At 43.8% G+C, this 19,985-nt stretch overlaps 1 protein-coding gene across 2 annotated transcripts in view; it reads right to left on the bottom strand.

Moving 5' to 3' along the window:
• SINHCAF (SIN3-HDAC complex associated factor) overlaps window positions 1–19,319 on the bottom strand; it is a 32,322-nt gene extending 13,003 nt beyond the window's left edge. The window contains exons 1-4 of one of the 2 annotated variants that reach the window (XM_016199088.2): window positions 19,172–19,319; window positions 4,946–5,093; window positions 3,377–3,476; window positions 1,089–1,215 (exon numbers count right to left, since the gene is read on the bottom strand). In XM_016199088.2, the coding sequence (XP_016054574.1) occupies window positions 1,089–1,215; window positions 3,377–3,476; window positions 4,946–5,073 (355 nt within the window). In that variant the 5' untranslated portion in view covers window positions 5,074–5,093; window positions 19,172–19,319. Of the gene's footprint in view, window positions 1–1,088; window positions 1,216–3,376; window positions 3,477–4,945; window positions 5,094–16,861; window positions 16,883–19,171 lie in introns of those variants that run through there. The other variant, XM_016199089.2, reaches the window with a different exon arrangement.
• Between the last annotated feature and the right edge of the window lie 666 nt (window positions 19,320–19,985).

The raw sequence follows: 19,985 nt of genomic DNA, 5'->3' as shown, positions 1-19,985 counted from the left end.
GATAACTATGTATGTAAAGTGCAGGGTAGATATGACATAGTTCTCATGAGATGACAATTATCCTTCCTTTCTCAGTGTACCTGATCGGTAACTGTAACTGTCTTTTTCCATTGTTCCAAAACAAGCATTGATTGATAATATTTTGTCTAACAGAGTCCTACAGATTTTTACTTTTTTTTAATCCTAAAAACTCCAATACAGTTCCACAACCCATACTTACAAAAGCTCTGAAAACAGAAAAGTTTATTCCTAACCCATGCAGCCACAATATCTGGCTTGACCTGAACTATAATTAAGGAGCCAAACCTGCCTAGCCTAGTTACAGTTTATTTATTCCACCCATGTGAATATTTATTTCACCTATGTGAATAGTTTCACTGCAGAAATATTAATGTATTTGATTCAATAGCACTGCCTCAGACCTTCCCACCCCAGGGTCTGTGATACAAATGTTATATAACATTATATGCACTGCATTTGCTTTTCAAAATCTTAAATCTAAATCCCTAAATACAGAAGTACCACTACAGGTGCCCCGCCCGCAATAGCGACTTCCTGTAAGAGTTTATGAACCAGGTATTAATTCGTCATTTCTTTGCCATTCTATCGCTCCACACAACACACACTCCCCCCTAAGCTTCGAAGTTCCGAGGCTGGCTTCACTGCAGTATGTGAGTTATGATTTCTAAAATTACTTTCCTGGGCTTTGGTCTCAGATTGTCCACTAATTATTCATAAACCTTTCCGCACATCGCCAGGCCTCATTTTACGCATAAAATATCAAGTAAACAAGCTTGAAAAATTATATTCTAGAAAATTAAGACATCGAAAAGAGATCAAAATGGTCTCGGCACAATTTGAAGAAGTGGCTAGCTAGTGAAAGAACTTTCATGACATTAAAATCAAGGACAATGTTCCAAGATTTCACAGAAATGATATCTCTATCAAGCCAACCATCCCTTCCAACACTCTTTTTTTAAAAAAGCAATGAAAGAAAAAATGATCCATATACAGCATGTGCCACCGCCAGGCAAAAATAAAAACCGAACATCTATTCTTAAGTACTTATGTTTCAGTACCAAACTTACTGTGACGTTTAAATTCCTTCTGCAGTTTGCTGATCTGGTTGCTTTTTATCCTGTTTCCAGATAGAGTTTTCACTTTCTTTGGTTTCAATGTAGTCTTTAGACTGGGTCCTGCCCGTGCATCTACCACCTGGAAGAAAATACTGAATATTTAATACCAGTTTTAAAATGACACCTCTGTACTCCTTTGGTTCAGACAAATGCCTATTTGGAGGAGCCCAATTTGAGCACAGTTTTCTACCAGAGTGTCTGAGAGCCGTGTGCTTTTTTTTTTTAATCATTACATGGAATTAAAGAATAGTTTATCTCCAACCACTATGCCTATACACTTGAGAATAATACAAAATAATATTGAATGAAAACTGTAATTAAAAAATAAATTTTAAAAATAAACCAAAAAGTGCAGCATGTCGCCCGGCCAGGTGTGGCTCAGCAGTTGAGCATCCACCTAGGATCCAGGAGATCGAGGTTCGATTCCCGGTCAGGGCTCATGCCAGGGTTGCGGCTCGATCCCCAGTCAGGAGTGTACAGGGGAGAGCCGATCAGTGACTCTCTCATCATTGATGTTTCTCAACTCTCTCCTCTCCCTCTCCCTTCCTCTCTCTGAAATCAATAAAGACATTTTGTTTTTTTTAAATGCAGCATATCAGGAATGAATGAATGAAAAATCGTTTCTATTATGGGGTTTTATTGGTTTGAAGCAGGTAACAGTAGGAGTCTGCTGGACAAAAACTTTAAATAGATTTATATGTGGTGAGAATGAACAAAGTAGGTTAAGAAAAATAAAATCTAACAACTAATATTTGCCCAGGATGTTTTGCAGTATACGAAAGCTTTCATATACACTGATACCTCGGTTTTCGAATGTAATCTGTTCCAGAAGAGACCGTTTGAGTTCTGGAACGTTCGAAAACGGAGGGCTCCACAGCCAACAGCTGGGCCTCAGGATCCCGCCCGCAGCAGAAGCAGCGTGGCATGTTCGTCTTCCAAGGCGTGTTGGAAAACAGGAATGTTCGCCAACGGGGCCGTTCAAAAACCGAGGTACCGCTGTACTTTTGATTTTTACCTTCACCACAAAGCAGTAAAGGGACTATATTTGTTGCTCCAATTTTTGAGTGAAGGAAAACTAGAGAAATTATTTACTTTGCCTTATTTCACTAAGCTAGTAAAAAAGGGCAAGGATGAGTGGGGAGGGGGACAAGGCTTGAATCAAGGTGTCCAACTTATGCTTTAAGCTCTTTCCACCGCGCACCCTTAATCCCTGAGGTCAATGCTGTTCCCTGAGGTCAATGAGCAACGGCATGTTCTCCCCCCGTCTAGCATGGACATTGGTTCAGCCACATGGTCCCATTCGCATGCACTCATTCATATCTACTAGTTGCAGATGTCTACCCTTATGTAGAAAGGTTGTCATCACCTTAGAAATCACAATTTGTATCTTCTCCAGATGAGGTATTAAAAAAACAACAAACTCACTTTTTTATAAATTAAAAGACCCACAGAAACCTATCATAATAATGTAAGTCACCAAAAGGTAGGGAAAAAAGGTATAGAATAAATGACTGCCTACTTAAAACAAATATATTGTATAAATGTCACAAATCTTCTGAAAGCTGGCAAACAAAATAAGACTTAGTGTTGTTCTGGTAATCAAAAATATTTTATGAAGAATTCTATTGACATTACAAAGTGCAAGGTCAGAAGAACACACATTTATATACCAATTTGATCTCAACTAGATTTAAATGTAGAGAATAACAATAGCTTTCCTCTAATTGAGTGGTTACTATGTTATACTTTGTCTCATTCAGTTCTCACAACAGCTCTGAGACGGCTATTATCTGTACACTCTGTAAATAAATGTAACTTGCTCAAGGTTCACAACTAGCAGGTGATAAAGGCAGGATTCAAATCCAGTACTGATCAAAAAACCTATACCTCATTAGTACCAACATGAGGTAGGATAAATATCATCCTAAAAGATGAAAAAAGGATCCATGTCTAATTAGCTCTAAGAATTTCTGGGTTAAACCTAAAAATATGTGAAATGTACATTGTGAATCTCTGAAATGGAGATACTGGATACAGCCTTAGGGAAACGCCACACCAAGCTATTATGCCTCCGCACAGGACAAAATGTAAAGTGATTATATCTGAATAGTAACTGTTTTTCTTTATTCTTTTCATACTTTTCCATCCTAGGCACACATTATTTCTTAAGTTAGGGGGGAAACTAATGTTACTTTAAACGTAACAGAGGTATAATTGAGAAAGATGACAGATGCACTAACATGATTCCAGTTTTTTTTTGATCCTGCTGGCAATTTCTTCCATCGCTTCACAAGCAGGACACAGGCATTACAGATGTCTCCTGAACGAGTCTCATGCAACCTGATTAAAAAAACAATCAAACCTTTATTGGTCTCCTTTACATTGAAGAATTGAAGCAAGCACATTCCTTTTAGAAAAAAAGTTTGTTATAGACATTCTAATCATCCCGATTGACCCAGGCCCATTGTTTAGGGTACCATATTTCAGAAATACAACTAACTACTAGATCCAATGAACCAAAATTTTACGTACTGCATTGGTCATCTGAAAGTAACATTTTAAACATTTAACAATAGTAAAATTTAGACCTAGAGGAGATCCTGGTCACCATGGTTTTAAACAATACTGTCCAATTAATCTTTCTTGAAATATGTATAGACAACCTCGTAAGCAACAAAATGCCGCCCTTTAAAATAATGTGTGTTGGCCCTGGCCAGGTGGCTCCGTTGGTCGCAGAGTCATCCCCGTGCACCAGGAGGTTGCGGGTTTGATTCCGGTCAGGGCATGTGCCTAGGTTGCTGTTTACACCCCGGTTGGGCCACGTCAGGAGGCAACCGATTGATGTTTCTCTCTCTCTCCCTTCCTCTCGCTCTAAACCAATAAAAAACATATCCTTGGGTGAGGATTAAAGGAAGAAAAAACAATAATAGTAAAGGGGAAAAAATAATGTGCAATGGTATTCTAGTTTCACAACAAACAAAACCAGAGGCACTGTAATTTTTAAAGTGATTATATCTGCATAAGGGGGGAAAACTCTGTAAGACCAGTTACCACGTTGTTTTTTAATATCTCTGAGGAACTTCCACACTTACTACATTTGTCCTGTATTAAATACATCAGAAAAATACTGATAGTACAGTGGATCCTTTTTGACAACCTTGAAAATAAATACAAAATACAAAGTCCAGGATTAACAATAACTAATCAACAAATGTTTTGATAAGAAAAACAAAGTGATGAAAGTAATTTCTAACATGGGAATTAGTTCAACATTACGTATTTTATTTCATCCAAGGGTTTGTTGGAAAGTAAATACCAGTTCATTAAGCAGTGGATCACTGTCAAAAGATAATGAAGTACAAACTGTAAAATAAATGCTAACATACCCTGACAGGTAGGTCCTAGGGCAGAAGATTAAATCTCATTACCATTCTCAATAGGCTGGGTTAAAATATATTTCTGTAATTTAGAAAAACAATACAAAAGACAGAACACTACTGGAGGATATCTATTATAAGGGAAATTTTTTTTTTAATCTCTTTATACATACTGAACTTAACAAAAGGGCTTCTTCTGGTTACAACTTCGAAGGCCTTAACAATTAATTTGGTAGTTCCTCATAATCTTAAAAAAGGTAGGCTGTCAGTATGTCAGATTAGTTTTAAGAGCAAGGGCGTTAAAACAGCCTCGGTTAGAATATAAGTGATTTTAAATATTAGCACATTACTCCAATTGCCCTGTTGGGAAATATTTCCGTATGCTATGACCTATTTAGCTCTAAGAATGATACAAATATCGGATGATCTTACCCAAAACAGCTCTGGAAGTCCTTCTCATAGCGTTTGCTGTCAGTGAATCGAGAACTGGAGGACTTGGCTCTGCAAATACAGCAGCCTTCTATACTTCGGTACATCTTTGGCTTGTGAAAACCAAACATCTTTTCTTCTGGGCAATAGTCTGTAAAGCCAAGGGAATTGACACAGCTTTGTTGAGGGCTATTAACAAGAAACCACTAAAGGAGAGAGAGCTCTCTGCTCTTCCACCCCCAGCAACTTGGTATATGACATGTCCAAGGCAGAAAGGAGGGCTCTGGGAGACCACCTCCAGGCTCGTGCTCCATTCTTGGCACTAACATGACAAGTGTAGAAAACACACAGAACAGCTCAGTTATTTAACAAGGTTTCTACTATCTCCTTTTACCTTCCTGGAAAACACTCATTCTAAAAAGAGGGGATGGGAGGTGGTTTTTTTTAAAAAACCAAGTTTTAAGTAGAAAACACAACCCTCTCTTCACAATCCTGTAAAACAAGGGAATCACACCCAGTGAAGGACAGACCTGAACATTTAAGGGAAGGCACCACCCTTTACACTGCACCTTGGCTTTGGTGTGATTCCCCTCCGGGGAAGTTCTGAGCATTTACCATGACCGCTAACTATCTGATATGATACTAAGCATAAAGTAATGCATCAGTGCACACTGCTCTTGCCCTGTGGGAAACAGGAGGGGATTTCTTCTGTGATAAATGGGAACTTCTAAAACAGACAAGTTGGTCCTGAATTGAAACAGCTGAAAGGACTATGTAAAATTCACAAAAATCCAGGGTTAGAATGTAAGAATAGTTTCGTAAACCACGAAGATGATTAAGAATAATGTTGCCTGACCATGGGTCTGCCTCTCAGTTGTTACAGAGGTTTCTGGAGCTATTTTATGAGGTTATATGCCCGAGACCAGGAGGAGGAGGAGGAGGCAGGTGGTTCAAGACATGTAGAGTGAGCTTGGCCGAGCGTGGCTCAGCAGTTGAGCATAGACCTAGGATCCAGGAGATCAGGGTTCGATTCTGGGTCGGGGCACATGCCTGGGTTGCAGGGCTTGATCCTCCAGCCAGGGGTGTGCAGGAGACAGCCGATCAATGACTCATCATTGATGTTTCTCTCTCTCCCTCTCCCTTGCTCTCTCTGAAATGGATAAAGACATATTAAAAAATAAAGAAAGAAATGTAATGAGACAACCTGTGACTCCAATGATCAAAAAATTTTAACATCAAGCAAGGAAGGAACAGTTCTAGGGCTAGAGACAGCAAAAATGTAGCTTAGAAATAATTTAAAATATCCAAACCAAGGGCCAACTTTACCAGAACCACTGGACTAAGAGAGGTGATGAATATAGAAACTAAACCCCAACAGACAAGTCCAGAGGATGTGGGTGTGGGTGTGTATAAGAGACCAATGACAAATTATCACAAAAGCATCACATAAAGCATCAGTAAGAGAGAATCACTGATACCAAATAGATTTGTGCCCATAGTTTTAGGACTTGACTTATAACCACAGAACACTATCGTCCTTTTAAAGTTCTTTTAGAAACACACCGAAATACATGCTTAAAACAAAAACTTCATTTCTTGTCTTTGAATAATCTCTTGTCTGCTCCCACTCCATTCCAACTCTGGTTAGTACACCAGAGCAAATATTTATGAAAGTGATTCAGAGAAATAACCAAATATCCAGTCTTTTTTGCTTGTGTGTGTGCGTGAAATTGAGTGATTTTGAAATACAGAGGCTATACAATTTGTTTTCAAGGTAATATTTTATTAGCAATTAATTAACTAAACATTGAAGCTTTCCTTTTAAGCAGAGACCACTGTTCATCAAATGTTCACTAATGTTTTTGTTGGTGAGGGACACAGGCAAAGGATCTGGGAGATGGAATGGGGCAGAAGGCCACTGAGTCATTTCAGTTAAGTCTGAACAGTTACCTCAATATAAGAATTGTTAAGGTAAGAAAACAAAATATTCTTAGTTGATTAAGTTAATTGTTGTTGTTAAAAGAAATGCTTGGGAAATTGTTTTAGTGAGAAAAAAAATAAGGAAGGTGCTCTATATACAGTAGGAGAAGGTGTAGTGAGGCCTGTGAAATAAGGCAGGTATTTTTCTTCAAACTAACAACAAAGCTTCATGATAAATGAAAAGGAAATGGCCTCCTGAAGAAAACCGTTGTTTTGTTAAAAACAGTGTCCAATGGCACAGGATTATAGAAACTTTTTAAAAAGAGCTACTAAGAAAGTGTAAGTTGTTGCTTTAATTTGTATATTCCTGTTTTGAAGCAAAAATGAAACAAAAAGGTTTCCAGTCCTCACGCCAACCCCTGGGCCCTCCAAAGTCCCCTAACACCTTCCATTACCCTCAAGAAGGTCAAAAGTCCACAGTTCCTCTTACAGTTGCCAGCTTCATCAGTAGCTCTAGGAAACTTCAGCCTCCCTTCTCAGCAAGGACAAAGGAAGTACAGCAGAAAGGCCAGTTCATTTCATTAACACACAGACCAAATTCTATTACAAAAGACAGATTCTTATCTCTACCCTCACAATCCCCTCTCCTCCCACAAACAAACATGACATCAAAACTGTACGGCATTCGGATCATGTCCGAGACAGGAACTGCCTTCACTGAGGCTGGGTCTGACCAAGAAGCCCTAGTCTGTGCCGGATACCAGGCCGGCAGGCAGGTAAGGAATTTGAGGGCTCTAGCACTCTACCCTGAGGAAACACTGAGGCTTTCCTTTCCCAGCTGCTACTGAGAATCAAGTGTTCATTTCCAATCTTTTTTTTTTTTTTTTTTGTGGTCAGTGGGGATCTCCACAAACTTACCCAGTGGTACCCCCTGCAAGATATTCCATCGTTCAGTTTGAGGAATCTTTTCCTTAAGACATCCAGGAACATAAAATAGCTTGATGTCTTGTGATAGACAATCCTTTACACAGCTCTGTGACCTTATGTTTGTCCTGACAAAATTCTTCTGCCTTGAACATCTGAGAAGGATCTAAATCAGGGTTCACCCTCTTCTAGGAAGTACCAAATACAGTAAAAATGTCAGACACGTGTCCTAATGCAACACACAAGTAGTGCATGAGCCTTTGAAAGGATGATTATTGAATAAACCTGTTAAACTTTTCTGAGCTCATTTCTGTACTTGAGGCACCTGGGAATCTGCAGCGAATACACAGGGGTTTCACTCTGAGCTTTGTTTACAGCAACCCCATTAAGAAGTGCTTGGTTTTTAACCACTTTGGGCTTTAGGGAGCCCAGAGATTAACTGAAAGAATTTTCACAAAATCTAAGATGCACTAATGCTTTTAAAAAACAAACCAAAAAAAAAACCCCTACTTGATCTGTGGAAGGAAACTAAGAACACAAAATGGCTCTGAAACCAAGTTACTTTGTGTGTGTAATACACACACACACTTATGGGGGGGAGAGGGGAAGGAGAGGGGGAAGGAGAGGGGGAAGGAGGGAGGGAGGAGGTGGGTATGGCACAACTTGATTATAAACTCCAGGTGTCTGTTATTTCTACAAACCTAGTGGTTGTTTAGAATACTTTCCTAGTCCTGCATTTGTGCAATGTTAAATGATTCCTCCAGAACAATCTATTTTATTTGTTCAAATGACACTGTCAGCTATTAAGCTATCTGTGACTTCTGCATCTTTCTCATAGCACCACATCACTCAGCACTATGTTTTAAAAGAAGGAAACTAACACTGTCTGCTTCCTAATTGATGAACAGTTACACGTGAGAGTGGACCCCATCCAATCTCACTTTTATGTGGGTGCTTGGGGAAAGCAGAAGAAAATTAAGCTTTGAGATAACCAAAAATAAGGAAAGACTTAAAATGCTGATTTAAAACTGTCATTTGTCTTCTAAAGTTAAGATAGTGGTGATGGTTGCAAAACTCTGTAAATATACTAAACACCACTGAGTTGTACTCTTTTAGAGTAAATTTTATGGTATGTAAATTATATCTCAATAAGCTTGTTTTTTAAAATAAAAATAGACTGGGCTAGAAATGCTTCTGTCTGTACTCATCTTTGTAACCTCAGCATCTAAAATAGTGCCAGTCAGTAGATACTCAATAAACTTTTTGGAAAGGCTGTCACTTGTATAACATTTCATATTTTCTGAAGAACTTTCATTGACATTGTTGTTTTGGCTACTGTCATCCAGCCACAAAATTTTGCAATATTGTAACAGTTAAAGACAAATCAGCTACACTAAAATCACTGTTCTGTCCAATTTAGTTCAATCTCCCAAAGTTAAAAAGATTAAAGTTAATAGCTAAATCAGCAAAAACCCTGAAACAACTGATTATATGAACAAAATATTATACACCAACAACAAAAAGTGAATTTTTTAAATGTAACAATTAACTTGAAACATTTGTTTTGACTGATTTGTTGAGGTTCTACTTTAAAGCTGCAATTTCATATAAATCGAATGATCAATTTAATGAAAAGAAAGGATGTGGTAATAACTGTATATTAAAGATACAAAAGAGCCATTTTAAAACTAATCTACGCCCAGCTGGGCATGGCTCAGCGGTTGAGCGTCAACCTGGGATCCAGGCGATCAGGGTTCAATTCCCGGTCAAGGCACATGCCCAGGGTGTGGGCTTGATCAATAACTCTCTCTCTCTCTCTCTCTCTCCCCCTCCTTTCCTCTCTCTGAAATCAATAAAGATATATTTTTATAAATAAAACTAATCTAGCCCAGCAGGCGTGGCTCAGCAGATGAGCATCGACCTAGGATCCAGGAGATCACGGTTCCATTTCCAGTCAGGACACATGCCCGGGCTTCTGGCTCCATCCAAAGTGGGGGGCCGGGGGGGGGGGCGTAAAGGAGGCAGCCGATCAGTGAGTCTCTCTCATCATTGATGTTTCTCTCTCTCTCTCCCTCGCCCTTCCTCTCTCTGAAATCAATAAAGACATATTTAAATCAATCAATCAATAAAACTAATCTAATGAAGCTATGAAGTCAAAGATTGGGGTCAACGTCATGTTTTACATTTAATTCAGCACCACATAAGGTAAGTTTACTGCATGCAATATAACATAAATGGGAAAGAAAAGGAATCTTCACAGCCATAGCCAATAATGAAAGGATATTATTCAAGAAAAGTCTTATGATAAATAACTCTAAGCTTAAAGATGATCTCCTATAAATTTTCAGCCTTTAAAAAGAATGCAGTACATCTACTACATGTGCAGGGAGGGGCCTAGCCAAGATACTCTGTCCTGTGCAATAAGCAAGTTGAACAATAGCTATACAGTATAATCCCATAGCCTGTTTTTAAAATGAGATCTCAAATAAACTGACATTTTAAAACAGCTTTTTAAAAACTGGCAACTAGTGGTTGCCTTTGAGGGGTGCACGAATGAAGGAAGCTTACTTTCACTTTACTCCCTTCTAGACTTTTTTTTTTTAATTCAAGAGTACCATGCCCTCAAACCTTAAGTTACCATCACACCTTGACTTAACTGAAGAGGAATCTGAAAAAGCTTAAACTTCTTCAAAGACATAGAGGTGGAGAGATACACATTAGGAAACATATTCTGCAGGAGAAAGTACAGACTAGTAAGATCAGAACAGACATAGAGCAGAATGGGAAGGAAACTACTGAGAAGAGACAAGCAAAAGATTTCTCAAGTGGGAAGGAAGCAGCAGTGTACAGAAAGATAATAGGAACCAAGCAACCAAAGACAACTTTGAAGAAGTGAAGGAGATTCATTTCTCTAGAGCTAAATTTTAAATGACAGGATGATGGGAAAAAGAGAAATAAACGTGAAAAAAACACTCTGCTCAAAAGCTGAGCAACTCTGAGTTGCTGTAATTGACAATGCTACCCCCTCCACACCATTTTAGCCAATGGTGTGCTACCTTTAGTCACACAGAAGTACAAGATCCAGTAAACACTAACAGGGTAACTGGAGCAACACTTCACAAGGGGTCCAACAGGACCCAGTGTTCCGTGTTCCGGGGCTGCTAGGCCCGGTGGCTGCAGCACTTAGGCAAAGCCATGGAGCAATTAAATACTATTGCTCCCTCTTACCTGCTTCTGGATACCAACCCACATCCTAGCATCCATGGTTCTGAATTTACTTACCCCTTTTGAGGGACAAATTTAATCGTCTGGAGGAAAACTGAGACAGGGTGGTGAACCCCACTTGTTTTCCAACAGCTTCTCCAAACGTGTATCCACTCTTTGAGAAATTATATGCTAAAGTACTTCTACCTGTGGCTGCCTAGGGAACCCACACTTTGCACAAGAGCCCAGAACTCATCCTACAGGAAAGGGGTCAAACTGAGAAATAAGTCTTCCAGTTGAAATAGCATAGGTTTCAAAGCTTTTTTTTTTTTTTTTTTAAGAACAGTTTATTGGGTTTGGGGGGAGTTGTTTTTAAAGAGAGGAAGGGAGAAGAGAGAAATATTGATGTGAGAGCTAAACACAGAAACATGGATGGGCTGCATCCTGCAGGGCGCCCACCAGGGATCAAGCGGAAACGTGGGAAACGGGGGCATGTGCCCTGACAGGGAATCACATCAGCAGCCTCACAGTGCGCCGGAGGATGACGCCCAGCCAACCGAGGCGCACCAGCCAGGCTAGGTTTAAAAACTTTTTTAAAAAAAATCACAAATCCACCCTGTCTGGTGTGGCTCAGTTGGAGTGTCATCCTGTACACCAAAAGGTGGCAGGTTTGATCCCTGGTTGGGGCACATGTGAGAGGCAACCGATGGATGTTTCTCTCTCATTCATCAGTGTTTCTCACTCTATCTCCCTCCCTCTCTAAATTAAAAAAAAATTAAAAAATAAAAAATAAAAAAATCACAAATCCAAGTCTGTTAGTTTTGAAGTTTAAAAAAAAAAACAAAAAACTAGGTCCTCCCATTTTGGTAGCGTAAAAAAATACTGGGTATCCCAGTTCTAGACCAAGTGCGATTCCAGTGGATAATAAATAAAGGTTGGAGAGGTGGTATTTATTTTTGTTGTTTTTTTAATTCTCACCCAAGGATGTTTTTACTGACTGGTTGAGAGAGAGAAACATCAATGTGAAGGAGAAACATGGATTGGTTGCCTCCTATACCTGCCCCAACTGGGGCTTGAACCCGCAGCCTAGGTATGTGACCTGACTGGATCTAACCCGCAACCCTTTGGTGCATTGGAAGACTCTCCCATCACCCGAGTCACCCACCCAGAGCGTTATTTGTTTGCTTTCAAGGGATGATTATCACTTCGGAAATATAACTATCATGAATCTGCTGAAAAGGGCACTGTAACTAGTGAAGTTGGAGTCCATTTCTGCTTTTGTCTTTACTACTGAATAGAAAGTCACTTCTAACTTTATTTGCCCCTCTGTAATATTCGGGTGAAATCTCACTTCTACTTTCCAGGGATGCTCTGTAGCAAGGGTATGAAGAGATCAGTCTATGTATACCATTTATTTTCTTGGAGTCTTGCACATTATAGAAACATAAATTCTGTTCTGTCCCAGGACATGTACAACAAATTAAACAGAAGGTAGAACATGATTTCTGAAGGTTTTCGTTTAAGTCAAGGTCTATGAGAAAAGAGGAACTTAGCCTTTTCAGGGAGACTTAAGGTCATGAAACTCCTCCCTGTGCAGCTGTTCTCCCATTATTCAGATTGACAAAAATATTAAGAAAAGGGGGTATGGTAAGCACCCATCTGGTCTAACCTCAGGAAAGCTCCTTAGGCTCTCTGACCTTTCCATTTCCCTCTTTATGAAATATGGATAAATCCCTATCTGTGAAGCACCAACACAAGGACTGCAGTCCTAACCTTTAAATGCCCTAAACTGATTACCTAGTCTTGTCTTCCAGGCATACTCTTCCTGTGTTCACCTTACAGTCACACACAAAATACGACCTGAACTGGATCTCTCCCTTCTCATGCCAGGCATGGCCCCCGCCATACCCACCATGAAGCCCACAGAGATTCTGCTTCTTCCTTCACTTCCGTTTCCCGTCCCCTCCACCCCTGCCTGTTTGTCCCTCACCATGGTGCTTGAACTGTCAGGGCCTTATAACTGACTTCCCTGCATTCTTCAAACAGGTGGTACCGTCCTCAGGTTCAAATATTAATCATCTCTTCCAAGGTACTAACACTGGCTTCAAGATAATATCTAAAATCCTTGGCAAGAAATTCAAAGCTTTGCAGGATCTGGGTCCTGCCTTCCAGCTGCTCCCAACTTGGAATTCTGATATTCCAGGAGTGTCAAACCAACTTTAGTAACTAGCCACACATCTCAGGCTGTTATTTCTGTCTAAGATGGTTTCTCCACCTTCCCCTTAACCTGGGAAAGCCTTTAAGAATTATTTCTTTTTACAAAACCTTTCCATTCCTTTATTAGAATACCTGTAACACATAGGATTTCACACACTTATTCACTGTATTATCTCCTCTACTCAATGGTAAACTGCTGCAAGGCAGGAACTAAGTCTTGTATTACAACCAGGTGCTAACTGTATATAGCGCACAGAAACAGGTGAAGTTTACTAACTGCCCTTCGAGTGGTGTTAGCCAAAATGGATGTGACCAATATATTTAAGGGCAAGGAATAAGAAAATGTATCCATAATAAAGATGTGTATTAAGGGCACATGATACCATATGCAGATGATGTTCTATTGAGTTGTACACTTGAAACCTGTATGGTTTTGCGAACCAGTGTCACCCCAATAAATTCAATTTAAAAAAAAAGATGTCTATTTAAAAACTGCAGTTTTGAATGGAGTCATTTTTAACATTTAGTCTATAGACTTTTTGTAGGAAAAAATTGTTTTTGTCGCTTGGAGATTTCCAAGAAATGTAAACCGAATCAATTACTTTAATTACAGAGCATTAACAGTTAAACAATCCAATGCTTTCATAACAATTGGTAGAAAAAAATATTTCTTGCTGGGCCGGGCGTGGCTCAGCGGCTGAGCCTCGACCTAGGATCCAGGTGATCAGGGTTCAATTCCCAGTCAGGGCACATGCCCGGGTTTCGGGCTCGATCCCCAGTCAGGGGCATGCAGGAGGCAGTCGATCAATGACTATCTCATCATTATGTTTCCCCCCCCCTTCCTTTCCTCTCTCTGAAATAAAGATATATTTTAAAATATATATATATATATATTTCTTGCTTATTTCAAGTAAGCATATGGGGAGGAAGAGCGGTTAGGAGAATAGTGTGGGAGAAATTAATCTCAAAACGAGAGCTATTTAAACTCAGCATATATTAGCATCAACCAAATTAAAATAGCATTAAGCCAAATCAAACTTATATTAGGTGGAAACAACTAAATACAAATGAACGATAAATTGTTTCAGTTCAATTGCAACTTTTGTACTTGACTATGTAACAGTAAATGAGCCTGTGACTTCTGTCTTTTTAGTGCAAAAAGAAAAACTCCCTCCCTTGAAAACAAACTCCCTTCTTTTGGACTAGGTGCATTTCCAGATTATTTCCATAACACAGAAAACCTTAGCTGCTGATTCAATTAGAGGAGAAACTGGAGAACCAAAGAAAATATTTTCAATTTATAACCCTGAGTCAAAACTAAGTGTGGGAAATCCAGGACACTCTTGTGGACAAGGGAAATCAGGAGGAAATAAAATGGCATTTTCTAGAGTCCACAGGACTTTGTGATGCAAAATGGTTGAATCAGAACTGCAGAGGGAACCAGGACTGAAGGTTGTCTTCCCAGCACCAGTTCCTGAAGATGGGGGAGGGGGCCAGACACTTGTTCTTTCCACTCAACATTTACTATTTCCTCAGTTTTGTTTTCTGTAAAATGTCTACTTCCCAACAGCCAATATTTACCAAGCACATTAATTACTTACTTATAACCCTATGAACCAGGCATTATTGCTACTTTGCAGAGGAGATAACTAGACCACAAAGGGACTTATTTAGGACGATCAGGGCTTTGGAATTTAGGCATTTTAACCTCAGAGATTTCTGAACCAACCTAGCACCTCAACAAATGTGTTCCCTTCCTTCTCAGCCAATTCTATTCCTAGTTTCTCTTAAGGAAAAAAGAAAATGCCATATTTTTTAAGCAACCTACTATGTGCCTGGCATGGTAAATTAATATGTCCTCAAAATAGCTTAGAAAGTTGGTTTAGATTTCAAATAAGATTAAACTTTCCCCAGCGAAAAATGTATTTTACACAGAAAATCATTCCCTAATTGCTTTTCCAACATAAATCTGCCTGAGTTTGAGCCCCAGGAGCCTGATTCCACTTGGGGGGGAGGGGGGGGAATGACCATCCAGGTTCCAGATCTACAGAACTGAGAACATTGTGCCACAAGCAGTCTTGAGGTTCTAGTACCAATTCAACCTTTCATCTCCAACCTCCCACAAAAGTAATGCAAAAAAGGCAGGCAGCAGAGACCTCGTCTGTGGATATTTCTCACTCAACTCATTCACCTTGACTCACCAAATCTCTGTTGCTCATATCACTTCATATTTAAAACATCTGCTACTTAATCGTTTTATTAAGGTCTATGTATTGTATTTGGAATTTCCCAGGATATTAAAATTCTAGCCGGAACTTGACTGTAAAGTACTAATTAAAAAAAAAAATAAACAAAGAATCTCAGTGTATTTGCAAAGTACTTTGTATGCGTTCTCAACACATGACCTAGAGAAATAACTGCCCCAAGGAAGCCATTGAGTCATTAAACCCAAAGGTTTTCATTTTCTCATATGCTCTTTCTATGCACCTTCAGGAGTGCGCTGTTCCTGACACGGTTTGCCTTTAGGTATTTGTAATTTGGTTAACCAAAACTTGGGAGAAATGTGTTTATTTAATAACCAACCCATGAAAAAGCAGAAAATGGATTTCAATTTGTACAGGTTTGGGGGAGGGGTGGGGAGGCATCTGAGGATGACTTTCTGGTGATGATGACTTTTAGATTCTAACCCTTAAACATGGTCTAAATGCAGGGGAAATCAGGAAAGAATCCACAGTCCCGGTGCTGCTTATCGGGTGTCTAGACTGGAAGGCAAACCCCAAATACCAAAGAAGCATCCATGTGTCAAACCAGCATAATTCCTGAGCTATGCCCGGGGTCACATACCAAAAAGAAAGAAAGAAAAGAAAAGTTAGCTTGAAAAGAAAATCTAAGAGGGGTAACCAAAAGGTCAACCACAACTCGCAGGAACTGGGGAGAAGCCAGCAGGGACAGTGGGGCCAGCCTTCCCCCGCAGTCATCCCCCCCGCAGCTTCCTCCCCAGCCCCCGCGTGAAAAATCTCCAAGGCCCAGCTCCCCGGTTCGCACGCTTCTTCAAGGTCATCCTGAGATAACTCGGCGAACAATCGCCAGACGTCGAGCCGAGCGAACCTTCGGAGCCAAGAAATATCCCCCTTCCCCAAATCATTATGTAAATACTTTAAATGCCACCGGGCTTTCTCCAGCCTCACCAGAAACAAACTCCCAAACTTTAATTTAGATTGAGCAATTAATAAACGTGTTCGGCTTTGCAACATACACGATTAAAAGGCTTTTCAAGTCTGGCGAACTCCAGTTCAAAAACAGGTGCTCACTGACAAGGTCAAATGCATTATTATTATTATTATTCAAAAAAAAGGCGAGAAAAGTTTTATTAACCTTCCTGAAGACAAGGTGAGGGGCTGGGGGGAAGGATGGCGGGGGGCACCCTGTCTCACACTGGGTCCCATGCCCGGCGAAACGGTGATTCCTCGCCTCGCCCGCGGAGGTGGGAGGAAGGAGATAAAAACAAAGAAGCCTACGAGGGTCACAGTTACCAGAACAAACTCAGCGCCGCCCTGCCACCCAGAGCAACCACTCCACCAACCAAAACAAACCTCGCTCCTCCGGGCGTCCCCTCCCACATGTAAACACACAAAGAAAAAAAGCAGCACGCACCCGGAGCCCGAAGCTTCCCCGCGGTGGTTTTTCTGGCGCGTCGTCGAGGCTGGGTCCCCGGAACGTGCGGGCCAAGGCTCGGCCGCGGGGGGTGGGGGTGCTCGTCGCACTCGCCCGTTTCCCCGAAAGCAGCAAACTGCCTCCGCGGTCCTCGCACAGCAGCCAGGTCCTCCCCCTCCCCCTCCCCCACGGCCCTCGCGGGTGCCCCCCAACTGCGCCTCCCCGTGGGGCATGCGGTGACCGCCCCCCACACACACACACACGCCCCCCCCCAAAAAAGAGGCACCAAGGTAGCAAAACAGAAATGCTCCCGGGTAGACCTGTTAGTCAATAAAACAACTTGGGTCGGGAAGAAAGTTCCAGCAGGAGAGCGGCGGGCGAGGGCGGCGGGAGGCGAAGGGCGTCCCTCCTCCCTCACCTGCGCCGGAACAACGGGCCCCGCGCCCGCCCGCCCAGCCCGGCGCCTCCCGCAGGCCGCGCCTCCCGCACGCCGCGCTGCCGGGGCTTGTTCCTCCTCATGGCTTTGCCCTGACGTAATTCAAACATGGCAACAGTTCGACTTCAAAGGCGAATTCACAGACCTCCCAGACGCAGGCTGCGGGCCGCGGGTAACGGGCCGAGAACTCGGGGCCACGCTCTCCCGGCCCCTCGGCCGTGGCGGCACCGGGCGCTGGGGCTGAAGCGCGGGGACCCCGAGATGCCGCCCCCCCCGCCCGCCGGCCGGGAGCGCGGAAGCCCGCCGCCTCCCCGCGCACCAGCATGGCACCTCACAAGTAGCGCCGCCAAAGTTTCCCCGCGAGGGGCTGAGAGACAAAAGCCCCTCCCGAAAGTCGCCCGAACTTCAGGGGGCCCGGCCCGCGTGGCCCTCCGCCCGCAGCCGCCCCGAGCGCCGGCGGGGCCCGCACGGGCACATGCAGCTCTTTGTTTTCCGTCCAGCCGGGCGCTGCCTACGTGCAGCATCAGGATGTGGGGTCGTCTCCCTGGGGCGAGATACTTGACGACCACCCCGCGAAGGCTCCAGACCCCGCGCCCCGAGAGCCCGGAGCCCTGTCCTGCCGCCCTCCCCTCGGCTGCAGGCCCATCTCATCTAAGTTTTGCCCCGTCCTGGATGAGAAACGCCCGCGCACCGGCCGCGAGTTGGCGACTTTCACTCTGCTTTTTAAACTGGCAAGACGCCATCATCGGCAAATCACATTGTCCTGCCGGGCGGCGGGGCTCCACAGCGCCCGCACCTCGCCGCCGACCTGGAGCTGGGCGCTCCGGCGAAAACCAGGTCGCAGCCCCAAGCACGTGGTCTGTCACGTTCGGCACAAAAAGCAGTGTCCTCCGGAGTTCTCTCGCCCCCTTGGGCGCAGACGCCGCCGCCGCCTCCATCGCCCAGTCAGCGGGCTCCGACTGGCCATCTTAAGCCGCACACGGTCGCCCTAGAAAGCCCTTCGCCGTGGCGCCCACAGCTGCGCTACAGGTGAACGCGCTGCGAACTAAACTTGGGGCTCCACAGACAGATCGGACACCGGCGCGGCTTGGGCGCGGTCCGGAGGGGAAGAGGCGTGCGGGAGCCGGGGCTGCTTCCGAGCGGCCGCGTGTTGCTCTCATTGTCGCATCCGCATCCCCCCGGAGTTGGGCAGACAAACGCCACGCCGCGCGCACTCGGCAACCCGGGCGCCGACCCAGGGGCCGATTTAAACCCCCTCTCGCCCGCCGGCTCGCAAGGACACGGCAACTTAAGTTTCTGCGCGAACGGCGTTTACGGTCCACCTCTCTCAAAACACGCGCAAGGGGCTGCCATGAACGAAGCCACGAGGTTCAACCGCGGCGCCCGACCACTCCCGGGCGCGCGCCCACACGATGCGCCGACCCGGGGCCCCTCGGCGATGGCCAGCGAGTCGTTTTCCTCTCGGGCCTTTCACAGCCACCGGGCTCCCCTTCGCCCGAGAAGGCTGCGGCTGACAAAAAGTCATTGTCACCTTCAACGTGGATCCCTCAACTCCAGCGACTCCGCACTCATTTCCAGACTCCACTCACTTCCCCCACCCCCAAGACTTTCGGTTTGCCTTAAATCCCCTCCCCAGTGAAAAGAGACACGTTAAACGTGTGCATACAAAAGAATCTGGGGTCTGAAGATCGCGAAAACAGCGCTCCCCGCAATGCCATCTCCAAGACAAAACTTCCTGTGTGTGTGTCTGTGTGTGTGGAAGGGCTGGGGGAGGTGGAGGAGATGAAATGAGAGGAAAAGGAAAAAAAAAGCCACTCTGAAACCGAAGGCTAGTGAGCCAGTCCTGCACCAGAGTAATGGTTCGAGTCACTCACCTTCCAAAAACAGCCGATCCACGCGCAATAACGCTCCCGAGGTGCGGAGTGCACGCCAGGCCAACCCCCCCTCCAGTCGCTCCCTCCTCAACTGCCTTGTCTAGTAAGATTGTCTCCTGCAGTTCTGCAGTTGCTACCGCTGGCCGGGAAGGTGTAGATTCCGCTTTCCCTCTGCGCACGCGCGGCTCCCGGTACAAAATTCTCCTGAATCGAGCTCATTTGCATACGGGCGCGCGCGCGTCGAGGGCGGAGAGGAGAGAAGGCCCGGCGGCCGCGCGCGCTCCCGGGGCCTCTATTGTCCTTTTAAGGGGAGAAGCGCCGCGGCGCGGGAAACGCGGCGACCACAGGCTGGCGGGGGCGGGGACTGCTTACTATGGCTGACGTCACGTAAACAAACGCCTCCTGGGTGGCGGCGGCGGAGGGGGCGTGGCGGGGTGGGAAGGCGGAAAGGTTAGCGACGGGGGAGCCCTGGGCTGCGCGACCGGCTTTCCGCCGGGAAGTTCTCCGGGGGCCGCAGAAATACCGCGCGTTGAAAATTAGCTTGGAAAGCTGTTTTGCAAAGTTTTCACACCTGTGCCCAGCTTCTGGCCTGAGGTGACAGGGGAGGTGGTCTTGCAAGCACCCAGACCGAATTTAGACGCCGCCTGCGTTTCCTAAATTTTGTTTTAAGTTAGATTGTTGAAGCTTTGTTTTTTATTTTTTTCATTCTGTGGAGTCAGCAGAGGTTTATTTTTCGTGCCGTTTTAATGAGTCGTTTCGTAAAGCCCCATCTGACATTCTATCCGTTCACTGACTCCCTCCTGCCCCGCTCAAA

Source organism: Miniopterus natalensis, chromosome 2, assembly GCF_054644295.1.
Source record: "Miniopterus natalensis isolate mMinNat1 chromosome 2, mMinNat1.hap1, whole genome shotgun sequence".
NCBI classification, from domain to species: Eukaryota; Metazoa; Chordata; class Mammalia; order Chiroptera; family Miniopteridae; genus Miniopterus; species Miniopterus natalensis.
Note: the sequence above shows the minus strand (reverse complement) of the source record. Positions and strands in the feature narration are given on the sequence as shown.